We start from the raw sequence: 25,924 nt of genomic DNA on the forward strand, positions 1-25,924 counted from the left end.
GGTTATCAGTATTATCTGGGCATATATTTAATTTATCCTCGATGTGTTACTTATGACAGAAGGCATCTACAACCTCAGAGAAGAAAACAAGCAACTGAGGAAAGCCCACCAGGATGTCCACACCCAGCTACAAGATGTCAAGGTAAGAACTATGAAAACATGTGGAGATTGGACAGCATGTATTAACTATATTATGATTTATTGCAAACCACAGTTCATATGTATTAGATATCTACTGTGCACTGCATTTATTGTGCTGAACATATTTTAAAATAATCAAATAATTTATATAAAAAGATCTTACTTCTAGCTTTCTCACTAGATAAATGGACTTTTTTGTAGACTTTGTTTTTCAGTTTCTTACTATTTCTAAGATGTTAGTTTGCTATCAGTGAATGAGGACAATTGAAGGCAATCAGCTATAAGCAACAAGCTATACAGCCAGAACTGCAGACATGTGTGGTCATTGGTGGTATGTTCAGCTTATAGAGCATTGCCTAGACTGATACCATTTTATCTACTACTTAGTTGAGATCAGGACTAGCTATATACCAGTTTCATTTATACAGTAAAGAAGCTATAGAGATTAAACTGGAAAAAACTCCTTTAAAGTGAACATGTCACTAGTCTCAAGCCTCCCTAAACACACAAAACAAAACACAGAAAGGCCTACGAGTATTGTTGTATACAATTATTTTTTTAATCTAAACTCATGACCAAAACCTTCTTCTTTCAACATAGCAACAGCATAAGAACTTGCTCTCCCAATATGAACAAGTTGCAATGAGCCTGGACCACCACAAGAGTGCGCTGTCTGCTGCACAGGTCAGACAAAAAGGACAATCCTTGTGTCTTGCCTGCAATGATTTACTCTTGTTAAGTTAGCATGCTGCTCAGCTTGCATGTGGGACTGGCCTCATCTAACTCCTGGAACCTCCACCGCAGTCCTCCCTGCTGTAGTGAAATTGAGAGCTACTCATATATAACGTTTTAACAAGCATGAAGGAAAAGGGAAAACTGTTCTTGGCTTCTATTTTACTCCTCCCTACCGAATGCATGTGCAGTACGGGAGATGGTTAACACACTGTGTGAAAACTAATCCAAACAGAATGTGAATACCGCTAATGTGTTTTACTTGTTTGACCAGTGTTGTAGAAAATGATATTATAATGTCTGTGTTCCAGTAGCATAGACTATATCCATACATTCTGCAAGCGATAAAAGGCTACTAGCCATAGAAGAACCTTCCAAGTTTTCATTTGTTGTCAGCCATTGTGGGGCATGATTTTAAGGTGGCCTTATTCAGAACAATTATTATTAAAGGTCCCACCAGAAACACTATTAACTATTCACAGGATGGAGGATAAATAAACTTACTGACACAAAAAAGTACACCCAACTCAGTATGCAGGTATATCTCAGGGAGATATGTAAAGGTGTGGTCTGAACAGACACTGGCACTTACCACAAGAGGGCATAAAACTACTTCCCCTGCTGACCTATGTACTAAAAAGCTTTCAGAGGCAACTTTTGTGTAGTGTATCTCTTGGTGAGAGATTGCAGACTTGTAGACATGCCTTTACCACACAGGAAGACATTTTTTTCCCAGTGCCCTTTGAGAAGGGAACCAGCATTGAACTAAGCATAGTTTTTTAAACCAATTGTCTGCCAGCCTAAGCTGCTTTGATGAAGCTGTTAGGAGCAGTGGTAGCATTAGGGTATGCATCCATGTTAACAGGCTCCAGACAGACCACCAGTAAAGAGGATTGCTCTATGCTCTGACAAGTATGAGAAGATTGCACAGTTTCCTTGCTACCACAATTTAGAGACAGGTGGCCCCTAATAACCCCCCTGTGTTTTGACCACCAGGCACTATCACCTTCATTTGCAGTGGTGTTGTGAATATGAAACCCGGGCTGCTCTGGGCTGGAACCACAGTGTCTGTCGTGACTAATCTAGGTTTTGTTTGGGATCCAATGATAGTCGGGTTTGATTATTTATTCCTGCCTTTACTTTGGAACAACACATTACCCCAACTGCTGGTGGGATGATTTGGGGGCCAATGCATGTGACAGTCAGTTACCCCTAGTACTGAAACGAGGAACACTGACAGCAATATGTACTGGACCTCCTGCAGCTACTTGTGTTACCTGCAACATCTGTGGGCATATATTCCATAGTGTATCATACACGACCTGTACTCCTTCATGCCTAAGCGTATCTCTCCTTGTATCCAGGCTAGACGTACCCCAACAGGATACTGGAGACTCCTTTTAATTGTATATTTACTTGTTATTGTTTTCCTAAATAAACACATCCTTTCAATCTAATATTGTAATGCATACATATATCGTTATTACAGTCACACATATTAAGTCATTTTTTATGGGACTGCTAATTCCCATAGACAATGTCCAAGCAGTCAGACCCCAGAGATCATAGAATTGTCCCTTAGCCACAGGATAGGTGCTAAGTGTTGTTGGTTATTCAGCTCCTTTATTGATTTGTTCTTTTATAATATTTTCATTGTATGTTAAAACATTTCTAGCTGTTGAAATCATGTTTCCTCAGTTACAACATGTATAGTAGGACCTCCTATATAATAGTCCTTAGTTATGTGATAAACATGGCTAACATAATATTGATTGGGATTGCAAAGGATTACAAAAACATGGCAATGTTCTTTCAGAAACCATGGGCACTAATCTACACAGGTTGTGTGTTAATAGTTACCAGCAGCCCAATTCAGGTGAGCTGAGCTGCAATACAGGAAGCAACTCATAATTAGATGGGACGCTGTATGTAAAGGATGGAAGTTTTTGTAGTCCTGCACAGTCCCTTAAGTGGGCCCTGCAATGAGAGAAAAAAAGAAAAACTCTTGAGATGTCAGACAGTTTATTCAGGACAGGTACTCTTTTTAAATATCATCTGAGAAGTCATAGAGCAGGAGTATGCATGGGAAGGATAGTTGATAATTATACAAACCCATATAGTTCCCGGGGGGTTACTAGGGAAATCTACATATGTGGCCATATAAATCGTACTGAGACATTTACTACTAGACAATTCTGTAAAACCGTTAATAAGGTTATGCAGTTTTTGAATACTTCTAGGACCTAATTAGAGTCTTTCTTCTTCTGCTTAGCACTTCTTTCGTACCAAGTGGAAGAAAATGTTAAAGGGATTATGGCACCCGCCTTAAATTTATGTCACCGCTCTATTTCAGAATACTTGCTTTGCAGAAATGTGTTCTTTTTTCATGACCCTCTGCTCAGCCATGTCTCGAATGCTGAAAAACAACTGTTGTCGCCCCCTGACTATATGTCAATTTGCAGTCTGCCAAGATTTGGAGAAGATTTAACCTTTCTTGCATCAGGCTGCCGGATTACATGGCTTAAATTTATTTCCTATAAATCCTAAACCAAGCAATCCCTTTGACAGTTGCTCCTTTTGGTTCTTTGCCTGAAAGTAAATTCTGATGTATCATTCATTTGTATAGAATTTCCCAGTGTAAGTGAATGGCTTTAATTCCACTAATTAGTCCATTCCTCTTCGCACTGATGCCTAAACGGATGTGTGGGGGTCAGTGTGACTCTGATGTGCAGATAGCAGCACCGCACGGATTAACTCTGCTGCTGGAGACATTAACACTCTGCTCTTATCCTCACTAGTTTTCTTTTTCTATTTTTTAAAGAAACAAGTGGAAGACTTTTTGCAGCTTAAAAATGCTCTGAATAAAGTGTCAAGTCTTCAGCAGCAACCAGGAAAGAGCACGCCACCCACAGTGCCTAGAATAGGACCATCAATTTCAGCCCTGCAAGGACATATCACAGGACAGCAGGTTGTAGATAACAATAGGTCACCACTGGTAAGTCAACCTCATACATTCATTAAAACATAATAAAACACTAGTTAATTTGGTATTCCAAACAGAAGCATTTATCACCTATGTGCTGGACAAGTGATTAATGCTACATCAGTGGGGTCTGACTGCTGGGACCCCCGCCCCCCTCATGACAGCAAAGGACCTCAATGTCCTGGTTCTGCACTGCTGAAAAATTATGGCTAGGGGAAAATGGAATAATGGTCGAGTGTACACCCTGCAGTTTGTTTTTTCCCTGATCTATCATTCCTAAGACAGAGGAAACACACAAGGACACTTTTGTAAGGTTTCAGCTGTAGATGTTATGCAGTTATTGGACAATATAGTTGTAAATGCTCACCTGGAGTTGTGTTAATAGTACACACTCTGCATGGGAGTTGTTTCTCAAACCACTGAAACAGTCATATAGTTACAGTGGATTTTTATACTAGCACAGTGGTTGGATATTGTTATCATGGCAGATTGCATGGTACTTTTCCAGTATTGACCCAGATTTGCCATAAAAGCGGTAGGAAAAAATGGTGACCCATCAGCTCGACAGCACTTTTACTGCCCTCTGGATCACATATTCCCCCTCCTCAAAAGGCACAGCACCACAGATACTGCTAAGACCACAACACAGTTTTAACAGCAAGTGAACAGATCAAGAAAAAAAGCTAACCTTCCACATGGTCTCGGTTCACAACCTAGAAGCAGATATGTAGATTTTCTTGGGTTTGGTTCATGCCAGTCTAATAAAGATGTATTTTTAAATCTGCATTATATATGTAAGTCCAAGCCAGACCGCATGTCTAATGACCCGGACTGAGAGCTGTAAGTCTAAGTAATCAGCATGCCCATAGTGTATGCAGCACTGCCCTGAAAGAGTGAAAATAAGACTGTGAGATGTAAATAGGAATCTGGTTAGCATGGCATTACACAGATGTGTGCATATTTCTTGCTAATGAATATGTGTTGGACTCTGTAGCTAAACATTCAGGCTCAGCATGAGGCTGGACATGAAGACACAGTCACACTGAGCCAGGCTGCTAATGAAGAGGGTGAACATCAGGACACAGACAGGACTGAACTTCACAAGGCAGATGAGGACGCTGGCCCTCTGCTGGAAACTGGTCCAGCCACAGAGCATCCTGTGGAGGTGGAGGAGGAACATAAAAAAGAGCTGGAGGAGGAAGAGATGGAGCAAGTGGGAAAGCCAGAACGGTTGGTGGAGGAGCAAGATCAATTACAGGAGGAACAAGATCAACACAGGCAGCCAGAAGATGATCAGAGACTTGTAGGACATGAAGAAGAAGGGGAGGAGGAGAATAACTTGCTACATGAACAGGAACATCCTGAGGTGAGGAACAGCACTATGCTCTGTCAGAAGCAGGGTCATGTCCAGAGACATGTACAAGCATAAACCTACTGATAACTGCACAGTGTTCAAGGTCTGAATCACAGAAAACCAATACAATTGTGATTATATAGTTTTATATAGATTGTGCTGCCAGGTGAAAAGTCTGCTATTCATTGCTAGTTTTCTGGAATACTCTTTATGCCTAAAATTAACAGTATGGAGAATTAGAGCTTACTCCTCACACATGTAATACATTGAAAAGATGAAAGCATTGCACGCACGTCAGCACCAACATCTTGTAGTGCTAAACAGTACCCTTACACGTACATAGGTGTGCACAGACAAGGTGCCGAGAAAATGGATGTGTACAGATTTTAAAGAAGCACATTAACCATTTCTTTGCATTCCTTCACAGATATTTCTAGGTACCATACTAGCTGACCTAAACCAAATAGTCTGTTCACTAACCATTTATCAGTAACAACTAGTAAGAAAAAATGAATAAAACAGAAACATTTCAGTGGAAAATTTGAAATAATATTATTATGGTGCAGTCAAGGTGAATGCGAACTGTAGCATCCAATAACTTTTTATATACAGTAATGCAGTCATGAAGCCGGGTAACATTGATTCTTAGCTTTGTGTCAACTGTACAGCTGTATGGTTCTGACCCAGTAGTACCTCCAGGCAGAAAATAGCTAAGAAGCCTGACTTCCGAGCCACTATTGTAAACTATTTCAGCAATATGATTCTTTACTTTTTGTCTTAACAGAAAGATCGGACCCTGAAGCCTCAACTGAAGTATAAATCTGTCTATGAGGAGCAGTTGGAGCAGCAGAAACTAGGGGCTGAACAAGAGGAGCAAGGCCGACATCTACATGAGCAACAGGAGTCTTTGCATCAGCACAGGCTTCAGGACCATATTCTACGACAGCAGCAGTTACATGCCAATGAGCTGGAGATGATCAAGCAAAATAAGTACAGAGAGGCTCAGATTGCAGAGAAGCTAAGGTGAGGAACAGTTTACCCAAAACTAAGGATGTGTAGATTATTACATCTGAAATACATACATCTTATCTTGTCCAGAAAAGGCTTAAACATCTTAGCCCTAGATTTGGTCTTATTTTGTAATGTACTATGTAATATATGCTGTGTTAAAAGTTGTAAACTAAGGGGGAGAGTTATCAATGAGTGAAAAATATACACTGGTGTAAATTGCCCACAGCAACCAATCACAGAGCAGCTTTCAGCTCCTTGGCTTAGATATGTTGGTGTTTCTTCATGTTAGGTGGTAAATCTTTGGACAGTTAATGTGTGACTAAACAGTATTTTTTTTAATCCACCATTACTTAATATATCTTTGTACAACACAATAAAAAATGTAAATAAATTAAAATAAAATAAAACACCATTACTGGTCTACTGTCTGTTTCCTCTTGAATCCTCCTTCAGCCACAGAGTGGAGTGGGTGGGTGGGAGCACTTGATGGTAGCGTCACCAGCTTGCCGCTAGTACCACCAGTTTAGCTTTCAACTATGGCATCCCTAATCCTATTGAAGAAACACGCCAGCAGAAAATTGCTTTTAAGTATTCTGTAGGTTATTTTTATTTACTTTCAAAGACTGGAACATTTATTGTTTACCAGTACTATAGATTTTGTATATCTAAACCAGATATTTTTTTGCTGTAATTTTAGAAAACAAGCTCAGTATGATAACATGGACAATGATATTGTACAAGGAGAGGAAGAGCAACGTTTGCAGGAAGAAGCGGGAGGTATGAGTTTTGTCTTCCTACATGTAAAAACATTGTACACTTTAAATCACGTTATTTTATATTTTATTTTATGTAGATTTCCCTTCTATGCCTATAGCTGATAGGAAAGCCCCAGACATAGGTAAATGATAATTGTGACATTTGTCACAGAATCAGAAAGTCTAGGTTCCTGTGTATTTGTGTGATGGTCATCCTCGTGGTTGTAATCTACAATACATCTGCAGGTGGTTAAAACAGATTTGCCAGATTATAAATGTGGCTAATACATGAGTGTCTTTTATTTTCACTGATGGCCAATGGTGGCCTACTAATATACAGGTAGCTTACCTGTATAATAAACTTGGCATGTCCTTACTAGGCAGAAATCACTCACAGACTAGTGAGCTTGTAATAGCCTTGTAGTTTTGTGCTTTTACCAAGTAGCTAATGTGAACCGATGGGGAAAAGACAGAACAGCAACCTGACCGTTCGGTGAGACCAGGCTTTATAGATTACATCAGATTCCAGTTAGAACATGGAGCTAAATTGGAGTTACTGAGGTTTTAGAATATCAATAGAAAAGAACTCTCCAGCTCCTTGATCAATAATTTCTTTATTATTTCATGTGTGAAACCGGTGCGTTTCGGGCTAACTCAACCTTTTTTCATAGTTCTTAAAAAAATATATTTTAATGCATGGTAAGCTGTTTCAAACTTTGTTCTCATAGATCATAAATCCATGTGGAGGACAGTGAGACTTGGGAGCTGATCATGCAACAAGCTACAGCATGTATAGCATCCGAGTCTCGCTGTCCTCCACATGGATTTGTGATCTACGAGACCGTAGAGCTTAGAACAGATAACCATGCATTAAAACATTTATGCTCTTGAGAGCCACGATTTAGCCCAAAACCCGCAAGTTTCACACATGAAATAATAAAGAAATTATTGATCAAGGAGCTGGAGAGTTTCTGGAGTTCTTTTCTATTAGCTTTTCCCTGAGTCTGGGCTGCAAATCTGACATGATCCATCCAAACAGGAGAAGCTTATGTGGGAAGGCCCTATTCCACCGAACGATATCGGCCATATTCGGCTGATAATCGTCCCGTGGAATAGAAGGCAACGATCAGCTGACGTTCATGTCATCTGATCATTGCAGTCGTTTGCTCCTCCAGTCGGTCCGTGAATTAGGGGCTTAAGAGTGCTGATCATATACAGTTACTAGGCTATCGATCGATAATTGGTGGGGTGCCGATTGAGGAGGAGCTTCACTTCAACAGGAACTATGGCTGCAGTACACCAGTACTACCAATATACAGGTAACAGATCCAACTGCTTTTGGCTGTGTTCTTACTGTAGTGTGGGCACCAGACAGCTGATCAACTGGGGTACCTGGGGTGTTGGCTCCCCACCGATCAACTATTGATAGCCTATTCTGTGAATTGTTTTATCCTGAACAACCCCTTTAACCTTCACAGATTTGTCACTGTACATTAAAATAGCCAGCATATCATTAGACCCTTTTGTGGGCAATATTTGGCCCGAAAGCTTAATGAAAATATCTAATCTATGATAGCAAATTACTACAGTCCGCTCATTGTAGGGCTATATCTCTTTTTGTTTGTGTCTGGTTGACTGACAATAAGTTAAAGTAATAACTACATGTATGGTTATGGTATTTTAGTTGATAGCTTAATACCTGTGAAAATCCTGTAAGTGTCTGCAGCTGGAATCGATTCCAGTCGCCACTGACACTAAATTTCTAGGAGCTGCTACTTTACGGGTCCCTATGAGTTACAGAATATATTTGTTTGTGTTCTTTACTGTGCCTCATGGACTTTACACTATGCACACAGAAGAGTGAATGTGTTTTCCTAGTAATTAAAATGATCATTCATGTTTGTGCTTCCATAAATATGTGTGAAGGCCTCAAATACAACCATAAGCACTAAATAACCACCCTAAATGGAAACAGGTGATTCTGAAAACCTTAGTAGTTGATGCAATATAACTTTTATGGTAGTCTTACGCTTTGAGAGATTTACTCCAGTTTGGGCAGGGTTCACACCTGCATTGGAGGCTGCTTTGCAAGTACTATCAGAAACACTAGACAACATAGTGCTGAATACTGCACTGTTTATTCTGGTAAAGTACAAGGCACCATGCCGGAAACCTGATAGACCCCAGAGTGCAATGGATATGCTGGCACCCTTTTTTTCCTACTATAACCATAGAGGAGTACGAAGAAATAAACAGGGCAACTTTCGAACAAAACACACCTAGGCCCAGTCCCCTGCTACTCCCCTGAAGGTCCGTTTTATCTCTTCTATCATCTTCCTGTTTTTAAGACAAGCACTCAAGAGCAGGACCTGCTGCCTCAGTCATTTAGCGATATATCGATGTCTCATCTCAGCCACTGATTGGGTAACAAGTCTTGATGACTGAAGCCAATCACCATCTCGGAATATCACAGCGGCTAGTGATTGGCTTAGGCAGAAGGTCCTGCTCCCAAGTACTTGTCTCAAAAGCGAGAAGAAGGGAGGATTGGACAAAGGTGATTAGGAGCTGTGGGGGACTGGGACAAGGTAAGTAAGCTTTTTTTATTATTATTATTTTACTCTCGCCACTGTTGCCACAGCAGGATATACATTTTTACTTTAGGGCTTTAGTACCCCTTTAACCCCTTAGCGACCCATGACGTATCTGATACGTCATGGTGCCGCGGGGGGTGTTCAGAGAGGGGTCACGCCGGGACCCTGCCCTGAACGGCGCTGATCCCGGCTGATATGTACAGCCGGGCAGTGCCTCTATTAGCCGGCGAGGGTCTCGTTGCCAGGACGGCTAATTAAGCCTCTAAATGCAGCTGTCAAACCTGGCAGCTGCATTTAGAGGCTTTACGCCGCAAGTCCCTGGTGTCTAGTGGGACGGATCTCCTCCCCGCAATGCGATCACGGCAGTTCTTCTGCCCGTGTCGGGCCTGAGCGTCGCAATGACGCTGATCCCGGCTTGGCAATAGATTGCTGTGGCCTGCAGCAGGCCAAAGCAATCTATGACCGATGTAATCGATCTTTGCTATGTATATACACAGCATTGATCTCTATGAGAGATCAGTGTTGTCTATATACAAGCCCCCCAGGGGGACTTCTCGTTACAGTGTAAAAAAAAAGTAAAAATGTTTTTTTATTAATAAAAAATCCCCTCCCCTAATAAAAGTCCAAATCACCCCCTTTTCCCATTTTATAAATAAACAAATAAACATATTTAGTATCGCCGCGCGCGTAATTGCCGGAACTATTAATTAATCCCATTCCTGATCTCGGTAAACGGCGTCAGCGCCAAAAAAATCCAAAGTGCAAAATTGCGCATTTTTTGTTGCATCAAATCCAGAAAAAAATTAATAAAAAGTGATCAAAAAGTCGCATATGCGCAATCAAGGTACCGATAGAAAGTACATGTCATGGGGGCGGAGCCTGACCGCACACACAGTCGGACGCATGTGAGCTGAGCTCCGGTACTGAGTGCAGGAATACCACCTTCTCTAGCTGTATTTCCAACCTGAGATGAGCAAGGGGGACACTTCTCGACTCGGAGACCACCCGAGAACGATTTGGGCACAAAAAGATCGCGGAGAAGACGCTAATTTCACCCGAAAGAAGAAAGACAAGAAGATGGCAGGACGCTCCAAGATGGCGCCGGCATCCCTGCCGCAGCGAGACAGAGAGGATTCTGACATGGACAGTGTCACAGGCAGTGAGCAAGGAGAGCAGGTGACCCCATCCTTTCTAAAATCTTTTATGAAAAAGCTCATAGCCCAAACTATCAAGCCGGTCCTGTCAGAATTGGCAGATATCAAGCTAGAAGTCCAAGCTGTGGGAAATAGGGTGGAAACCTTAGAGAATTCAGTGGCAGACATAACCAGCCACGCCGCAGCCCTATCTGACTGCCTTGATTCCCACACTGAACAGCTAAACAAGACACTGCTATTGATAGAGGACCAAGAAAACAGGAGTCGCAGGAAAAACATACGCTTTAAGGGACTCCCGGAGACATGGGCGGCTGAAGTTCTCCCTAAAGTCGCCATGGAAATCTTTGCAGACCTCTTGGGCACTGAACGGGCATCCACTATTGTAATTGAGCGTATACATAGGGCCATACGCCCCAAACCAAAGCCAACTGACCCACCGAGGGATGTCATATGTGGTCTCCTGTCCTTCTGCGACACGGCAGCAATCCTTACAGCAGCCAGGGACAAGCGACCTGTTGTTTACGCTGATGAGGAGGTAGCCATTTTCCAAGATATCGCGCCTTCTACACTGGCGAAAAGGCGCGTTATGAAGCCCCTGCAGGACCTACTCCGAGCCAATAACCTGCCTTACTCCTGGCTCTACCCGTTCGGGATCTCCATCCTCAAAAATGGGAGACTCATTGCGTTCCATACGCCGCAAGACCTGGAGCAAGCGTGGCAGGCCCTTGAACTGATGCCGATTGAAATCCCGTCGTGGATGCCATATCTGCCAAACTCCCCACTACCCCCCCCTACCGGAATTTGAACCGTGGAGCAGAGTAAGGAAATCAAGGCCAACTAAAGTTAAGAAGACCCCCAACAAGAAAGCGCGGGATACCTGAAATGGACGCTATCCGGTTGGTATCATTGCCCGCTCGCAGCTGTTAACTAGTTAGGGCCTCCACACCCCACTGTGGACAAGTTACCGTAAAGTGCCTATTTCTCATTCGTTCACATTTGCTTGACATTGTTTATTTGTTGTCTGTTCATATCTTGGTCTCCTAATCTAGAATGTGATGTACAAATGACTCATCTAAACCCCCTTTCCCCCCCCCACCTCACCCCCCCCCCCTCTCCAACAACCCCCTTTTTTTTTACATTCAGTATAAGAAAATGTCTGTTGAATCTGTTCCTCTCCTACAACATATGCTTATTCTCACCTTGTCCCTACCCATCCCATTATCCCATCCACCCCCCCCCCCCATCCCATAAGACGGAGTACACCGTTCTAAACACCAACGACCCACTGCTGCCCATCCTTGGGTAATCTACACAAGTGGTTTTTCCAGCATGAACCAATGGTCAGTGCTAACTTTTCCTTCACATTCTATCACCTCATTGCATAACTTACATTCCCCCCCCCCCCCCCGCGTAGGTTCACTGAGAGTATTTACTAACAGGAACCTCTTCTCTGGTCGACGTGTACCACCGAGCTCTTGGAGTTAGTTCGGGTTTCGCCTCAGATCAGAGTGTACATTGTTTAAGTGGGCCACTAGCCCTTCTAGTTGACCCGCTTCTTCTTCTCCTTCTTCTGTTTCTTCCTTTCCTTTTCTCTCCCCTCCTCCCCCCTCCCCCCCCCCCAATCCCCCTACCTCTTGACTCTTGACTCCCAACCTACTTAATACCCCTACCCTCCGTCCCTATCACCTACCCACCACCACCCAACACCATCCTGGTGTGACTCTGACCTGGCATTTGAGTACTGATGGCTGAGATAAGCATTGTCTCCTTTAATGTTAAAGGCCTCAATAGCCCTAACAAACGGAACCACATCTTCTCTTTAATGCGCAAAAGTAAAGCATCTATAGCGTTTCTGCAAGAAACACACCTTAAAGAATCCAAGGTGCCTAAATTCCCTAATAAATATTTCTCTATATGGAAACATGCCTGTCACCCGTCCTCTGCCTCTAAAGGGGTCTCCATAGCGATACATCACTCACTACCAATCCAGATATTACAACAACACAACGATGCAGAAGGCAGAGTCTTTTTTTTAAGAGTCTCCATAGCCTCACAGCCTTACACCCTAGCAAACATTTATGCCCCGAATGTGGGACAGGTGCCTTGGCTGCTGAATGTCTTAGACTACCTCAAATTGTTTGCCGTAGGTCCAATTATAATGGGTAGCGACTTAAATATCACTTTAAACCCCCTCCTGGACTCCTCCACCAAACAGTCGGCGGTGTCGGTGGCCTCGCTTAGTAAGCTTAATGCAAAACTCCAGGAATTGCACCTGGTTGATACCTGGAGACTTCTTTACCCCTCCACCTTGGACTTTTCCTTCTATTCCACTCCACACTCTTCCTACCAGAGACTTGATTATGTCCTCCTCCATGACTCTCTCTTGCCTGCAGTGACCCGCTCTACCATTGGACAGATTACAATTTCTGACCATGCCCCAGTACAGGCTTCGGTCGCCCTTTTCCAGCTACCGGCCAGGGAGTGGAGGTGGAGACTAAATGAGTCCCTCCTAATCAGAGAACAACTCCGAGAGGACATCGATAAGCAACTGATGGAATTTTTCACTCTGAACACTACACCGTCAGTCCCTGTACCGGGAGTCTGGGAAGCCCATAAGGCGTTTGCGCGAGGACTGTTCATAGCCGCTGGGTCCAGAATAAAGAAAGAGACGCAAAAGGACATAGACTCCCTACTGGCACAAATTGCAACCTTGGAAAAAATCCACAAATTGTCTCGTCTTCGGACGACACAACAGGACCTACGAACTCTGCGAGAGAAACTCAGAGATGTGCTGTACGCTCGCTCTGCAAAAGCGTTCCTGCACTTTAGACAAACACTATACGCACACGGTAATAAAGGAGGCAGGATCATGTCCTCCCTGATAAAAAAGGAAAGGGGAAAAACCCAGATATCGGCGGTAAAAGATGCACAGGGAGACACCCACACATCCATGCCTAAGATAGCACAAGCCTTTCAACATTTCTATTCTCAACTGTACAACCTACAAACCGCAGAATCCTTACCCTTAACTATAGAAAGAGAGGCCTTAATCACAGATTTTCTGAACGACCTCCAACTCCCCTCGCTGGATGGGTCTGTGGCTGCCAAACTCCTTGCCCCTATTCAACCTGAGGAAATACTGGAAGTCATCAATAGCTTCCCACCGGGGAAAAGCCCGGGACCAGATGGCCTTCCCTTACAATATTTCAAAAAATTCCAGTCCACTCTATTGCCTCATCTAACCTCCACATGCAATGCACTCCTGCAAGGCGCCTCGTGGCCCAAACAAACCCAGGAGGCGCACGTAGCATTGATTTGGAAGGAAGGTAAGGACCCCTTAAACTGTGGCAGCTACAGGCCCATCTCGCTACTGAACTTAGACCTCAAAATCTGGGCAAAGCTTCTCACCATGCGCTTGCGCCCATTGATACCAGCGCTAGTGGGTGAGACGCAGGCCGGATTCGTCCAGGGACGAGAGGGGAGACATAACACCACGAAACTGTATGCAGCAATCCATGAAGCCAAACAGCATAAGAAGTCGACTGTCCTTCTCGGCATAGATGCCGAGAAGGCATTCGACAGAGTAGATTGGCAATTCATGAGGGCGGCCCTGGAGAAATTCGGTTTACCCGAACAGTTCGTGAAGGCCATTCTCTCTCTCTATGACCAACCCCATGCGAGATTAAAAGTGAATGGTACCCTCTCCCCGCCATTCCAAATCCTAAATGGGACCCGTCAGGGTTGCCCCCTTTCCCCCACCCTGTTTATACTAGTGGTAGAAACATTACTCCAAAAAGTGAGGCAGGCGACTGACATTGCGGGGGTCACAACAGACCAGACTGAAGTTAAAACCCTAGCATTCGCAGACGACCGATTATTTCTGGTCACGGACCCGATCACTTCCCTCCCACGCATAGAAAGTACTCTTCTAGCCTTCGGTAGGGTATCCAACTTTAAAGTCAACACCTCAAAGTCGGAACTCCTCAACATATCACTACTCCCCAGGGAAAAACAAGCATTAAGCCACACCACCTCTTTTAAATGGGCCTCTCACGCCATCAAGTATTTAGGCGTAAAATTATCCAACCACCTCTCCGACCTTTACCAACTAAATTATGTCCCCTTAATATCCACTATCACCTCCCTTCTAAAAGACTATGACTTACCAGTAATCTCCTGTCTGGGCAGGAAAAACCTCTTGAAAACGTATATATTACCAAAGATCCTATATGTTCTCCAGATGGTGCCTATTTCAGTCCCCACCACTTTCTTTCTTACGCTGAGAAGCATATTCTCCAGATATCTGTGGAGGGGCAAACGTCCGCGGACCTCCCATAACCTGCTTACACGCCCCCGTACTAAAGGAGGAATCGGGCTACCGGAAGTACAAATATATTATAAAGCCATCCAACTAGGCCGCTGGCTAGACCTAGTGAAACCTATCCCCAAGTCAACCTCGTTGGCCCCGCCACCCTCCCCACAACTCCCTGGACCTTTGACCCTTCATGACCTTTGGATACCCTCCCCGAAGGTCATCAATGACCCCAGACTGCCCCAGACGGTGAAGGGTGCACTGCAAGTGGGGAAGAGTCTTCAACCTAAATTACTCCCTTTCCCCTCACGGGCTATGCCCGCAGCGTTGGTTCCCTGGCTGGTGGGAGACCCCACACCTACATATATTCACATGTGGAACAGCCTGAGCTCTACACCCGTAGCTGCGCTTCTAGACCCTGATTGCAAACTTGACCTTACCTTGGTGAGGGAACGCTTGAATACATTCAACCTCACCTTCCTACACATCGCCCACATCACCAAATGTTTTAAGCAGCTCTTGGAGCTAGGCCCACTATCGAGGGATCCAACAGAATTTGAGAAGTTATACTCCATGGGGGGACTGAAGAAACGCTCCGTCTCTATGCTTTACCAGCTAGTTAGCTTGTTATCAAATACCTCTAAGCCAGGGTATTTACTATCCTGGGAAAGAGAGCTTAATATATCCTTAACTGAGTCAGAAGTTCATACTATCCTGACCAGAGCTCACGGGTTCTCTAGATGTGTGCTTTTACAGAAGAACCACTATAAGCTATTATCTCGCTGGTATAAGACACCAGAATGGTTACACGCTTACAAGCTCTCCCCCACGGATAAATGCTGGAGATGCTTGAGGCACACCGGCTTTTTGACACACATTTGGTGGAGTTGCCCAGCAATACCTGACTACTGGAAAACTGTGGAAGAGGTATTAAAAGAGGTGACTGGATCTCCTATCACGCTTTCTATGGCCATCATTGCCTTGAATCTCCCCTCCAACACTTACCACCCCACTAAGACTAACCTAGCTCCCCATCTACTGGCAGCCGCCAAGGCACTGATCCCATTAAAATGGAAGCAAACTGTGCCACCAACTCTGAATGAATGGTTCCAAAAGGTAAACCAGATCTGTAGATTCGAGGAGATGGTCAGCTGGTCTAACAGGACCCATGAGAAATACTGCAGGCTGTGGCGACCATGGTTGGACTCCAAATACCATGACTCTGTCTCTGCCCTACCTACCACCCCTCCTGACAGCCCAATACAAGCCGCTAGCAGCTGAGACACCCTCGGCCGGTCCTGAGTTACCCAGGATGTTCCCCCCCACCCCTTCCCCTCCTCCCACGCATCTCAACTTGCTCCACTAGTCTTTTTAACTTCCCCCCCCTCCCTCCTACCAACCACCACCCTTCCCCCCCCCCTCCCTATCCCCTTCCTTATCCCAGTCTCTCTCTGTTCCTGTATGAAGGCCTACATAGGCCATCCCCCACACCTTTTAGCCTCCTCTTATAGTGCCCTTTTAAGTGTTATACAGCCTAATGTTACTGGGCTACTATCAGTGTTGTTCTGTTTGCTGTTCCCTTTTACCTTGAGCTCAGTTCTCCAGCATAAGATGCTCGACTATTCATGCTATACCTACACTTATTACTTCCACAGTGTCCAACATCTTGTAAACCCTTCTGTAATTGCACTGCTATGAGAACTTCAAGCCTGTATTTCAAGTTGACGATTGTTTGTCATATTTCTTTGTGGAAAATCAATAAAATCAAAATTGATAAAAAAAAAAAGAAAGTACATGTCATGGCACAAAAAAATGACACCTCACACAGCCCCATAGACCCAAGAATAAAAGCGCTATAAGCATGGGAATAGAGCGATTTTAAGGAACATATATTTGTTAACAATGGTTTGAATTTTTTACAGGCCATCAGATAATATAAAAGTTATACATGTTACATATTGTTGCAATCGTAACGACTGGAGGAACATGCATAAAAAGTCAGTTTTACCCTTGGGGGCGAACGGCGTAAATGCAAAACTCCCCAAAATCAAAACAAATTCCTTTTTTTTTTTTCAATTTGACAGCGCAAATTATTTTTTTCCTGTTTAACAGCATATTTTATTGAAAAATAATGCCTGTCATTGCAAATTACAATTGGTTTCGCAAAAAATAAGGGCTCATATAAGTCTCTAGGTGAAAAAATGCAAGTGCTATGGACTTTTAAACATAAAGGGGAAAAAGCAAAAGTGCAAAAACGAAAATTGGCTTTGACCTTAAAGGACAAGTGCCATGAAAAACTTTTCCCCAGTAATTGAAGCACATTACAAAGTTATATAACTGTGTAATGTGCTTCAATCACCTATCTGCCTCCCTTCCCTGTCTTTTCCCCCCTCCACCCCCCACCAGGAAGTGTCCTGACTCACACAGACCTGATTACTGTCGTCACTGTCACCAGGCAGCTCCTTGTGAGGATGAGTCATCAGCAGGAGGGCTGCCCTAGGTCCTGTTACACCAGCCCCCCCTCCCCTCCTTGTCAGGTGACTCTGCTTACTCAGCTTATCTTCTCTAGTGACATGACTTCTTCACTGAGTCTACGGCAGCAGGAGAGAGGGTATGAGGGGAGAGGGGAGCTGCCTATGTGCCGGAGTCAGTCTGAGGGAAGATAAGCAAGGGTAGTGACTAAATCCCATACCGCAAAGGGACCTCACTGGGTGCACGCACACAGCTCCCAGGCAAGCCCCGCCCCGGCCGGATTTCATTGGCTGCTCCACTCCGGGCTTCCTATCAGTTAAAATCAGACCCTGCCGGACCCCCGACCCTAGTCCGAGCGTTTAGTATTAGGGTTAGGGTTGGGGGTCGGATTAGGGTTACTAAAATCATCTAACTATCCCCTTCCCACACAACAACCCTAACCCTCGGGGTTGGTGCTAATCAGGAGGGTTAGGGTTGGGGTTGGGGCTGTGGGGAGGGTTAGACATGAGAATCAGTGGGACGTAACCCTAATCCGACCCCTAACCCTAATACTAAACGCTTGGATTAGGGTCGGGGGTCCGGCAGGGTCTGATTTTAACTGATAGGAAGCCCGGAGTGGAGCAGCCAATGAAATCCGGCCAGGGCGGGGCTTGCCTGGGAGCTGTGTGCGCGCACCCAGTGAGGTCCCTTTGTGGTATGGGATTTAGACACTACCGATAAGCAAGTGAGATGTGACAAGTGATGGCTTGCAGTTGTTCAGCCAATGGGAGCTGAGCAAGCCTGTCACCTGACAAGGCAGGGGAGGGGGCAGGCTAGTGTAACAGGAGAAGGAGCTGAGAGATGAGCTTGGTGACGGTGACGACAGTAATCAGGTCTGTGTGAGTCGGGACACTTCCTGGTGGGGGTGGAGGGGGGTAAAAGACAGGGAAGGGAGGCAGATAGGTGATTGAAGCACATTACAGAGTTATATAACTTTGTAATGTGCTTCAATTACTGGGAAAAAGTTTTTCATGGCACTTGTCCGTTAAGGCAGTGATTTTCAACCTTTTTTAAGCCGCGGCACACTTTTTATACTTAAAAAATCCCGGGGCACACCACCAACCAAAATGACACTAAAACAGTACATATTATACATATAGTTAATAATATAGATTCTAAATGTATTTATACTCACTCAGTGTGAAACCTTGGCCTGTTTTCTTCTCCCCCCTGTGCTTCTCTCCTGTGCTTCTCTCCACCATACTTCTCCCCCCTGCTTCTCTCCACCATACTTCTCCCCCCTGCTTCTCTCCTGTGCTTCTCTCCACCATACTTCTCCCCCCTACTTCTCTCCTGTGCTTCTCCCTTCACCATACTTCTCCCCCCCCGCTTCTCTCCTGTGCTTCTCTCCACCATACTTCTCCCCCCTGCTTCTCTCCTGTGCTTCTCTCCCCCATGCTTCTCTCCTGTGCTTCTCTCCCCCATGCTTCTCTCCTGTGCTTCTCTCCCCCATGCTTCTCTCCTGTGCTTCTCTCCCCCATGCTTCTCTCCTGTGCTTCTCTCCACCATACTTCTCTCCCCCCTGCTTCTCTCCACCAAACTTCTCTCCCCCCTGCTTCTCTCCGCTTTTTCTCTCCCCCATCCCCATGTTTCTCTTCCCCCTGCTTCTCTCCCCTGTTTCTTCCCCATCCCCAGGTTTCTCTCCCCCATTGTTTTCTCCTGTTTCACAGGGGCACCATAGTTTGGGGAACTTTCCCCGCAGCACACCCGACTGTGTTGCGGCACACTAGTGTGCCACGGCACACTGGTTGAAAATCACTGCTTTAAGGGGTTAAAGAGACTATTCACATAAGATTCTAGTTGGCCAAATATATGCTTAGCCAGTCAGCTTTAAATTATGTGGGTTTTATAATGGTTAATATATGTAATTCACGGTGTTAGAAACCATAAAAACCCCAGGTACAGTAATGCTTTGTATAGGCAGTGTAAAATAAAAGCTCAGCTGCCAACTTGAGAGAATCCGAGTCTTATTTTTCATGGACGGCTATCATACAGGCATTTTTAGGGTACCACTTTGATAACCTATATAAAAGTAACCCTTTAGTTAATACGCTGACAGATCAATCCTACTTAAGGCAGATAATTGCTTGTATAAAGTGCACCTTGGTTTGTGGAGCTGTTTTTTAATTATTGACCATGGAACATTTGGTCGTGTCCTCTGGTTACAAATGTAACATCGCTGCAGTGCAGAGCTTGCAGGCTGTATTTATCTCTCACAATGCAGCAAAGCACAAGCCCAGGATAAAAAGATCCCACACCTTCATTACTCTATGTAGAGCAGAGGCAATAACTAAAATAATACTATGTAATGGACCACAGCTTAGAGACTAGTGAATGTTACCTGAATAAATCCATCAGAGGTTCTATTAAAATACTTTGCTGAAAGAGAATGACCCCTGAGTGGGGCGAAGATATCTGCCCTTTAAAAAGAATGTAAGTAAACAAGGTAATATATAACTGAAGTTTAATGACTGTCCGATAATGCCTCTTTGGATCCTCATGGGGTGTTACCCTTTCACTGAGATGGATGTTAACTGCAGTCCGGTGGTGCTTTATTGCAGCTTATGTTATTTATGCCTGTAGATAAATAGATTTCAAGTTGAAGAATAAAATGGGCTTCGTCTTTAGAGCCACTCATTTTGTCTTATGTAGAGCCATGTTTAGACTAGATGACATTAAAGTGTACATAAGTGAGAATATACCGTACTGTATGTAGTGATTCCATGCCATATAGTCTTTTCCATCTGCTATGTCTATTCTGACTGTACATATCTCAAAGCATATTGATTTATCTAGCTAAATGTCCCCATTTGCACTCTTGCAATTGCTGATGTTAGGCTGCTATGTGCAGCGGTGCACATACTTGGCTATCACCGCATACAGACAGGAGCAATGAGGACCCTCATCTTCCATAGTAGGCACTTCTAACCTATTATATGGATAGCCTACTTTTTTTTTTGCAACATGGTAAAATTTAAAAAACAGACAAGTCAACCTATTTTCTTACCATGTTGATACAGTAGTTACATGCCTCATATTAAGAACAGCCCATATTCTATAACTCCTTGATCACTGAGCCATCTCCAGCATTTAGTACCTATAACTTTTGTCTAGAAAGACACCCAGGCTCCTTTCAAACTTTAGAATTCCAAGTTCTCACTGCACTTACAGTAGAAGCAGGAAACTGATTATTGCCACTTTGTAATGAAGTATGATGTACCATAACAACAGTTTGTCTCTGATGTAATCTCTGCATAATATCTTGGCATTTTGTTACAGCATATGAAAGGGACAATCACCAAGATGAAGCTGAGGAGGAAGGAGACCCAGCCAAAAATGCAAATGAGGAGCAGGGAACAGACCAGCAGACTATGAGCAGAGAACAAGCTGAGGTATTTGTGATATATGGAGATGCTGTAACTGTAATGTAAGATTATATATGGAGTCAGATGAATTAGTATCACACTGTAATCTGAGTAATAAGAATAGACCTCTAATATACCTTATGTTGCCAATGTTGTTAAAATGTGTGGATGCCATGTAGAGACATTTGGCTAAGTACTGCAGTTCAGTTCTAGAACCAGAAGTTTATTACTCTGAAAAATAGGAGTTCTTTTACATTTTTATCTGACAAGGAATGCAAATATTCAATACAATAGACATGTCGGGAGATAGTTGTTGTCGCTGGTGATGTAAAAATGGTGAAAGTATTTTTTGTGATGAGAAAGAGAGCTTTGTGTTAATTAAACCAGTCTATTAGTACAGCAAAATATAAAATTTTGGAGGTTGTTTTCTTTTGGAGGCATTCTGGATTACCGCTGTATATAATCATATACAGATGATTTGTAATCTACCTAATGTACCTCACTGTAGAGAGATTATTTAGGAAAGGCCTATGTACTGTATGTATCAGTCATGCCAGCTGATGGATACGTAATAGTCACCCAAGTATCCACTTAAGGAGCTCAGTTGTCAGACGTTGTGCTTCGGCATTGTTTAAGCTACAAATACGTGTTTTATTGCACAGTTACAGTAGAACCCAATTTTGATGGAGCTGAGAAGGCTTAATCATGGTATGAATACACCTCATATAATTTATACCAGTCCAAAAATTATTGAAGGTGTATAGGCGCCATAAGCTGTCCAGACGAAAAGGTTTTGCACCCTCCAAATACTGTGCCCATAGTCTTAGATTATCTGACAGCTGTTAACTAGGATCACCTTTAGTGAGCAATTTACAATGAGAGCCACCTATAGACACTATTGGGAAATGCAAGGCTGTATAGGCTATAACAATATTAGTGTTCTGCTTGTTACAAAACCTTTTAAAGAATATTCTTTTTTTTATTAAAGTATTTAGATCATCCCGTATATCTAACAAACAAGTAATCTAATTTGGGTATATGAAACCCTAGTCTGTGTACCATAAATCTGTGAGGCTTTTGCCTCTTCCAGAGAATCTACCCTGTCAATGAAAGGAAAATCAAGGCTTCCCAAGCATCTCAGCAGCGGTTCAGTGCTTAGTGTAATCCCTTCTTTGCTATGCTTCTTTTGCATCTTCAGTTTCTACCTACATGGCTCTTTGCAAAGCCAGTGCATTAGCAATCCATTCTTCCTCCACATGGCATCTATGGCACTGTACTATAAACTACCATGTCACCACTCTGAGAGGTTTATCTAATTAAACTATGCAGGCTTTGAAAAAAATCTTTTGAAACAACAGGTACACTTTAAGAATTTTCCAAAAAGGCTTAATAATAAATTTATTCAGGGGTGTAACTACTACCATAGGAACCATAGCGGCTTCTACGGGGGCCCACCACATCAGGGGGTCCAGTGTCCTATTCCTGCAATACACTGGGCCACCTGAGCCATCATCATTTGCAGCACCCGGTAGCTTAGCAGGCTTCCTTGGTGTTGCAAGTGTCCCTTTAAATGTTAAAGGTTATGACTACACTTGATGGGTTTGTGGTCAGTTGGCAGAGGGGGGGGGGGGGATTAAAAGTTTGCTATGGGGCTCAGCCATTTCTAGTTATGCCCTTGCATTGTTTTAATATTTACCTTGCTGTACTAGCTTCCTGGAGTTCACTAGGGAAGAAGCTAGGCATGCAAAGTGTTGCTGTATTTAGAATAGCCATAAAACACTGATGTATAGATTTAATATACAAAAGGTGAGCATGAATATAAGACACTGTACATCACATAGGGTATTAAATGTGTTTCTTTTGTGTAAAGAACCATAGGAGACTGAGAACATTACTCAATGTGTTTCTAACATGATTTATGTATATACACCAGGCGGCTGCAGAGGACGTGAATCCTACAGATGATCCCAATAACCAAGGTGAAGATGAATTTGAAGAGGCAGAACAGGAGCGGGAGGAGAACCTACCAGATGAGAATGAGGAGCAGAGGCAGCAGCAGGACCAGGCAGAAAAACAAGAACATTTAGTGGTAAGACTTTCTGCATTAGCTGAAGAAAGTGCCTCAGGAAGTCACTTGGAGGCAGAAGAACTCCACAAAACAGGAACCTGCGAGAGTCAGCTCACTGATAACCTGCACACTTCAGCCTTCCCTCTAAATTGTCATTGAAAATACACATTATATGCCTCACTTACAAAGCAAATGGCTAGCAACTTTTTTGTCTTTTTACCATAAGACTAATTATTGTAATGACATTCTCTTGTTTACCCTGACATTCTTTTCATTGCGGTAATATTTCTGATGCAGCTTCAAGAAATTCACAGAATGTATGAATTTAAATTCACAGAATGTATGCCAGCACATAGGAAAAGGATAGCACAGATTAGTGTGCAGTACATTCCTGTATGTCCTGCGTGTATTCACAGTATAAGATATCTGGGGAAGCGGTAATGTTATATAAAATATGTATTAGCATGTTTTTTAATAGCATTGCTTTGTTGTTGAAGATGGCTGGAAATCCTGACCAGCAAGAGGATAATGTAGATGAACAGTATCAAGAAGAAGGAGAAGAGGAGGTATTTCATTACCCTTATCTCATTGCTAAATAATGTAACATGGGCAACATTATTTCTGGAGAACAAAACTTAGTATTTGTGGGGATAGCTGTATCAGCCATGTCCACTGCTGTGGCCCAGAAGCTGAGGGGGGCCTCTTGGGGTCCTATTATACAAAGCGATTTTTAATGACTAACAATAGACAAGATTGTTTATCATGAATTTGAAATCGTTCACCGTATTACACAGAACGATAGTCGTTAGTTACAATTGCTATTGTGATCGTTACTATGATTGTTTACTCCATCTGATCCCAGCAAAACAATGAACAATGTGCAATTACACTAAACGATTAGTAAAAATATGCGGAACTTGAGCGAACGAATGGAATTACAGCGACCGATAAACGATGATTTTAGGTTCAGATATCAACGACACACAAACAATTTTATAATCGTTGCCTGCAATTACACAGAGCGATTATCGTTTAAATTCGACCGATAATCGTCCCATGGAATAGGGGGGAGGGGGGATCCTAACTAGTAAAAAGAAAATGCAGCCTCAAGATGTGGGTTTTCTTTGTGCAGTAGATCTACTATATGGTATTACTATCCATCCAATAAATACTAGTTGTTATGCTGTGGCTGCTTTGCTACAGCTAAGGGAACTGTTAACTAGGTGGTAGGTGTCCATCCTTTGTTATAGGCCTGTCCGTCTCATTCATCTCTTTTAAAACCCAAAGGTTTTGCTGTTAGTTCATTAGTGATATTAGCCTAAGCTTTTGGAATTGAGTCACAGAGTCCAACTAACCTGACTCCAGCTAAATTAATATTGACATTTGGTTTACTAAAGCTTATTAGAAACTATTTAATTCATTACTTACTGAGGTTCCAAATGCGTATTTTATTGTACAGCTATACACCCTTCATAAGAAGGATATCTTTGTTCCATGATGTATATAATTTGTCTCTTGTCTCGGTCTATAGGTTCAGGAAGATCTGACTGAGGAAAGAAAAAGAGAGCAGAATGCAGAAGAACCTTATGGGGAAAATGAAGAAAATGTAAGTGGCATGTTAAAACTGCCTCTTAAAGGGGGTATTCTCTTTATCAAGAATTATCCTTATCCACAGAATATGAAATAACTAGTGGATTGGTGGGGTTCTGAGAATAGAATACAAATATCTTCTAGATGAATGTAGTGACAGCGAGCATGCCTAGCCAGTACTCCACTGATTCTCTGTGGGGTTTACAAATGCTGTTCTGGCCACAGTACCTGGCTGGAGCAGCAGTTGCTCTGGACATCTCTTGGAGAACTGTAGATTAAATCTTTAAGCGGCTTTGAAAGAACTGCAAATCATTACAATTACATCTGAGTGTATGTATGTGTGTGTGTATAAATATCCTGTAATAACTTCCTATAACTCCTTCCTTCTCTTGCAAGCATGACAGAGTATGTTGCTTATCTTGGTCAAACAGACTCACTGTAGGTTGTAAAGAAGATGTCAGTAAATGTGAATCCAGCAATATTCCTTTAGTTTTACATGGGTGAACGTAACAAATTAAAAAAAAAAAAATAAAAATAAAAATAAATAAATAAAATATATATATATATAATATATATATATATATATTGTGTGTGTGTATGTATATATATATATATATATATATATATATATATATATATAATCTCATAATAATAATAATAATAATAAATATACGAACACCTAACTAGATTTCCTCTAAAATATTTTTAAATCTCTCACTTACTGGGGTTATTGTTTCTTTAAATGTAACATAATATGTTATAAAAGCTATTAGCTGTAACACCCTGTGAACAGAATATTGTTAGCTAGATTCCCTCTGAACTTCCACACTCCTGGGAGTTCCCGTTCTGGCTCAGTTAGCGCATGACTTCCTTAGGCTTTTTACTTAGCAGATGTCACATATGGCTGTTATTTCAGTGAGCAGGAGTCTGCTGAAGTCACATTATCACCCTAGAAGGAACAATCTGGGGCCTCTTTATGCACACATTATTTTCTCCCAGTATTACTTTTGCTGTCTGAAAGGAAAAGCGAGGTAAAGATTTCAGCATAAGAAGTGTTTTTTCCTGTCTTTCTGTTAGATAATCAGTGTAATAGCCCATTAAATATGGAGTTTAATGGATAATCTATGCATGGGTCATGAAGATTTGCTTTTAGTCAGTGTATTTTAGTCAGACAGCAGCGTTCTGTGCCTCTAGGCCTCCGAGTCACCCTGTTAAAAATCCACAAAGCCATAGCTGGATAATACCTGCTATTCTTGTGTCCACCACAAAACAGAATAGGAGTTCAGAAACAGCGTTTAAGGAGATCTATTATGGTGCAGCTTTTATATGACTGTAGTTGTGTTGAAGTTTTCCTTTT

At 42.8% G+C, this 25,924-nt stretch overlaps 1 protein-coding gene across 6 annotated transcripts in view; it reads left to right on the forward strand.

Moving 5' to 3' along the window:
• The window catches only part of GOLIM4 (golgi integral membrane protein 4), an 85,569-nt gene that overhangs the window by 56,990 nt on the left and 2,655 nt on the right, over nt 1-25,924 (forward strand). For 3 of the 6 annotated variants that reach the window (XM_069975246.1, XM_069975249.1, XM_069975248.1), the window contains exons 6-15: nt 60-142; nt 742-825; nt 3,695-3,868; nt 4,851-5,222; nt 5,995-6,233; nt 6,919-6,998; nt 20,824-20,936; nt 22,843-22,998; nt 23,475-23,543; nt 24,509-24,583. In XM_069975246.1, coding sequence (XP_069831347.1) covers nt 60-142; nt 742-825; nt 3,695-3,868; nt 4,851-5,222; nt 5,995-6,233; nt 6,919-6,998; nt 20,824-20,936; nt 22,843-22,998; nt 23,475-23,543; nt 24,509-24,583 — 1,445 coding nt within the window. The remainder of the gene's footprint in view (nt 1-59; nt 143-741; nt 826-3,694; nt 3,869-4,850; nt 5,223-5,994; nt 6,234-6,918; nt 6,999-20,823; nt 20,937-22,842; nt 22,999-23,474; nt 23,544-24,508; nt 24,584-25,924) is intronic. The other 3 variants (XM_069975250.1, XM_069975247.1, XM_069975251.1) reach the window with 3 other exon arrangements.

This window comes from Dendropsophus ebraccatus, chromosome 6, assembly GCF_027789765.1.
Source record: "Dendropsophus ebraccatus isolate aDenEbr1 chromosome 6, aDenEbr1.pat, whole genome shotgun sequence".
In the NCBI taxonomy this organism is placed as follows: domain Eukaryota; kingdom Metazoa; phylum Chordata; class Amphibia; order Anura; family Hylidae; genus Dendropsophus; species Dendropsophus ebraccatus.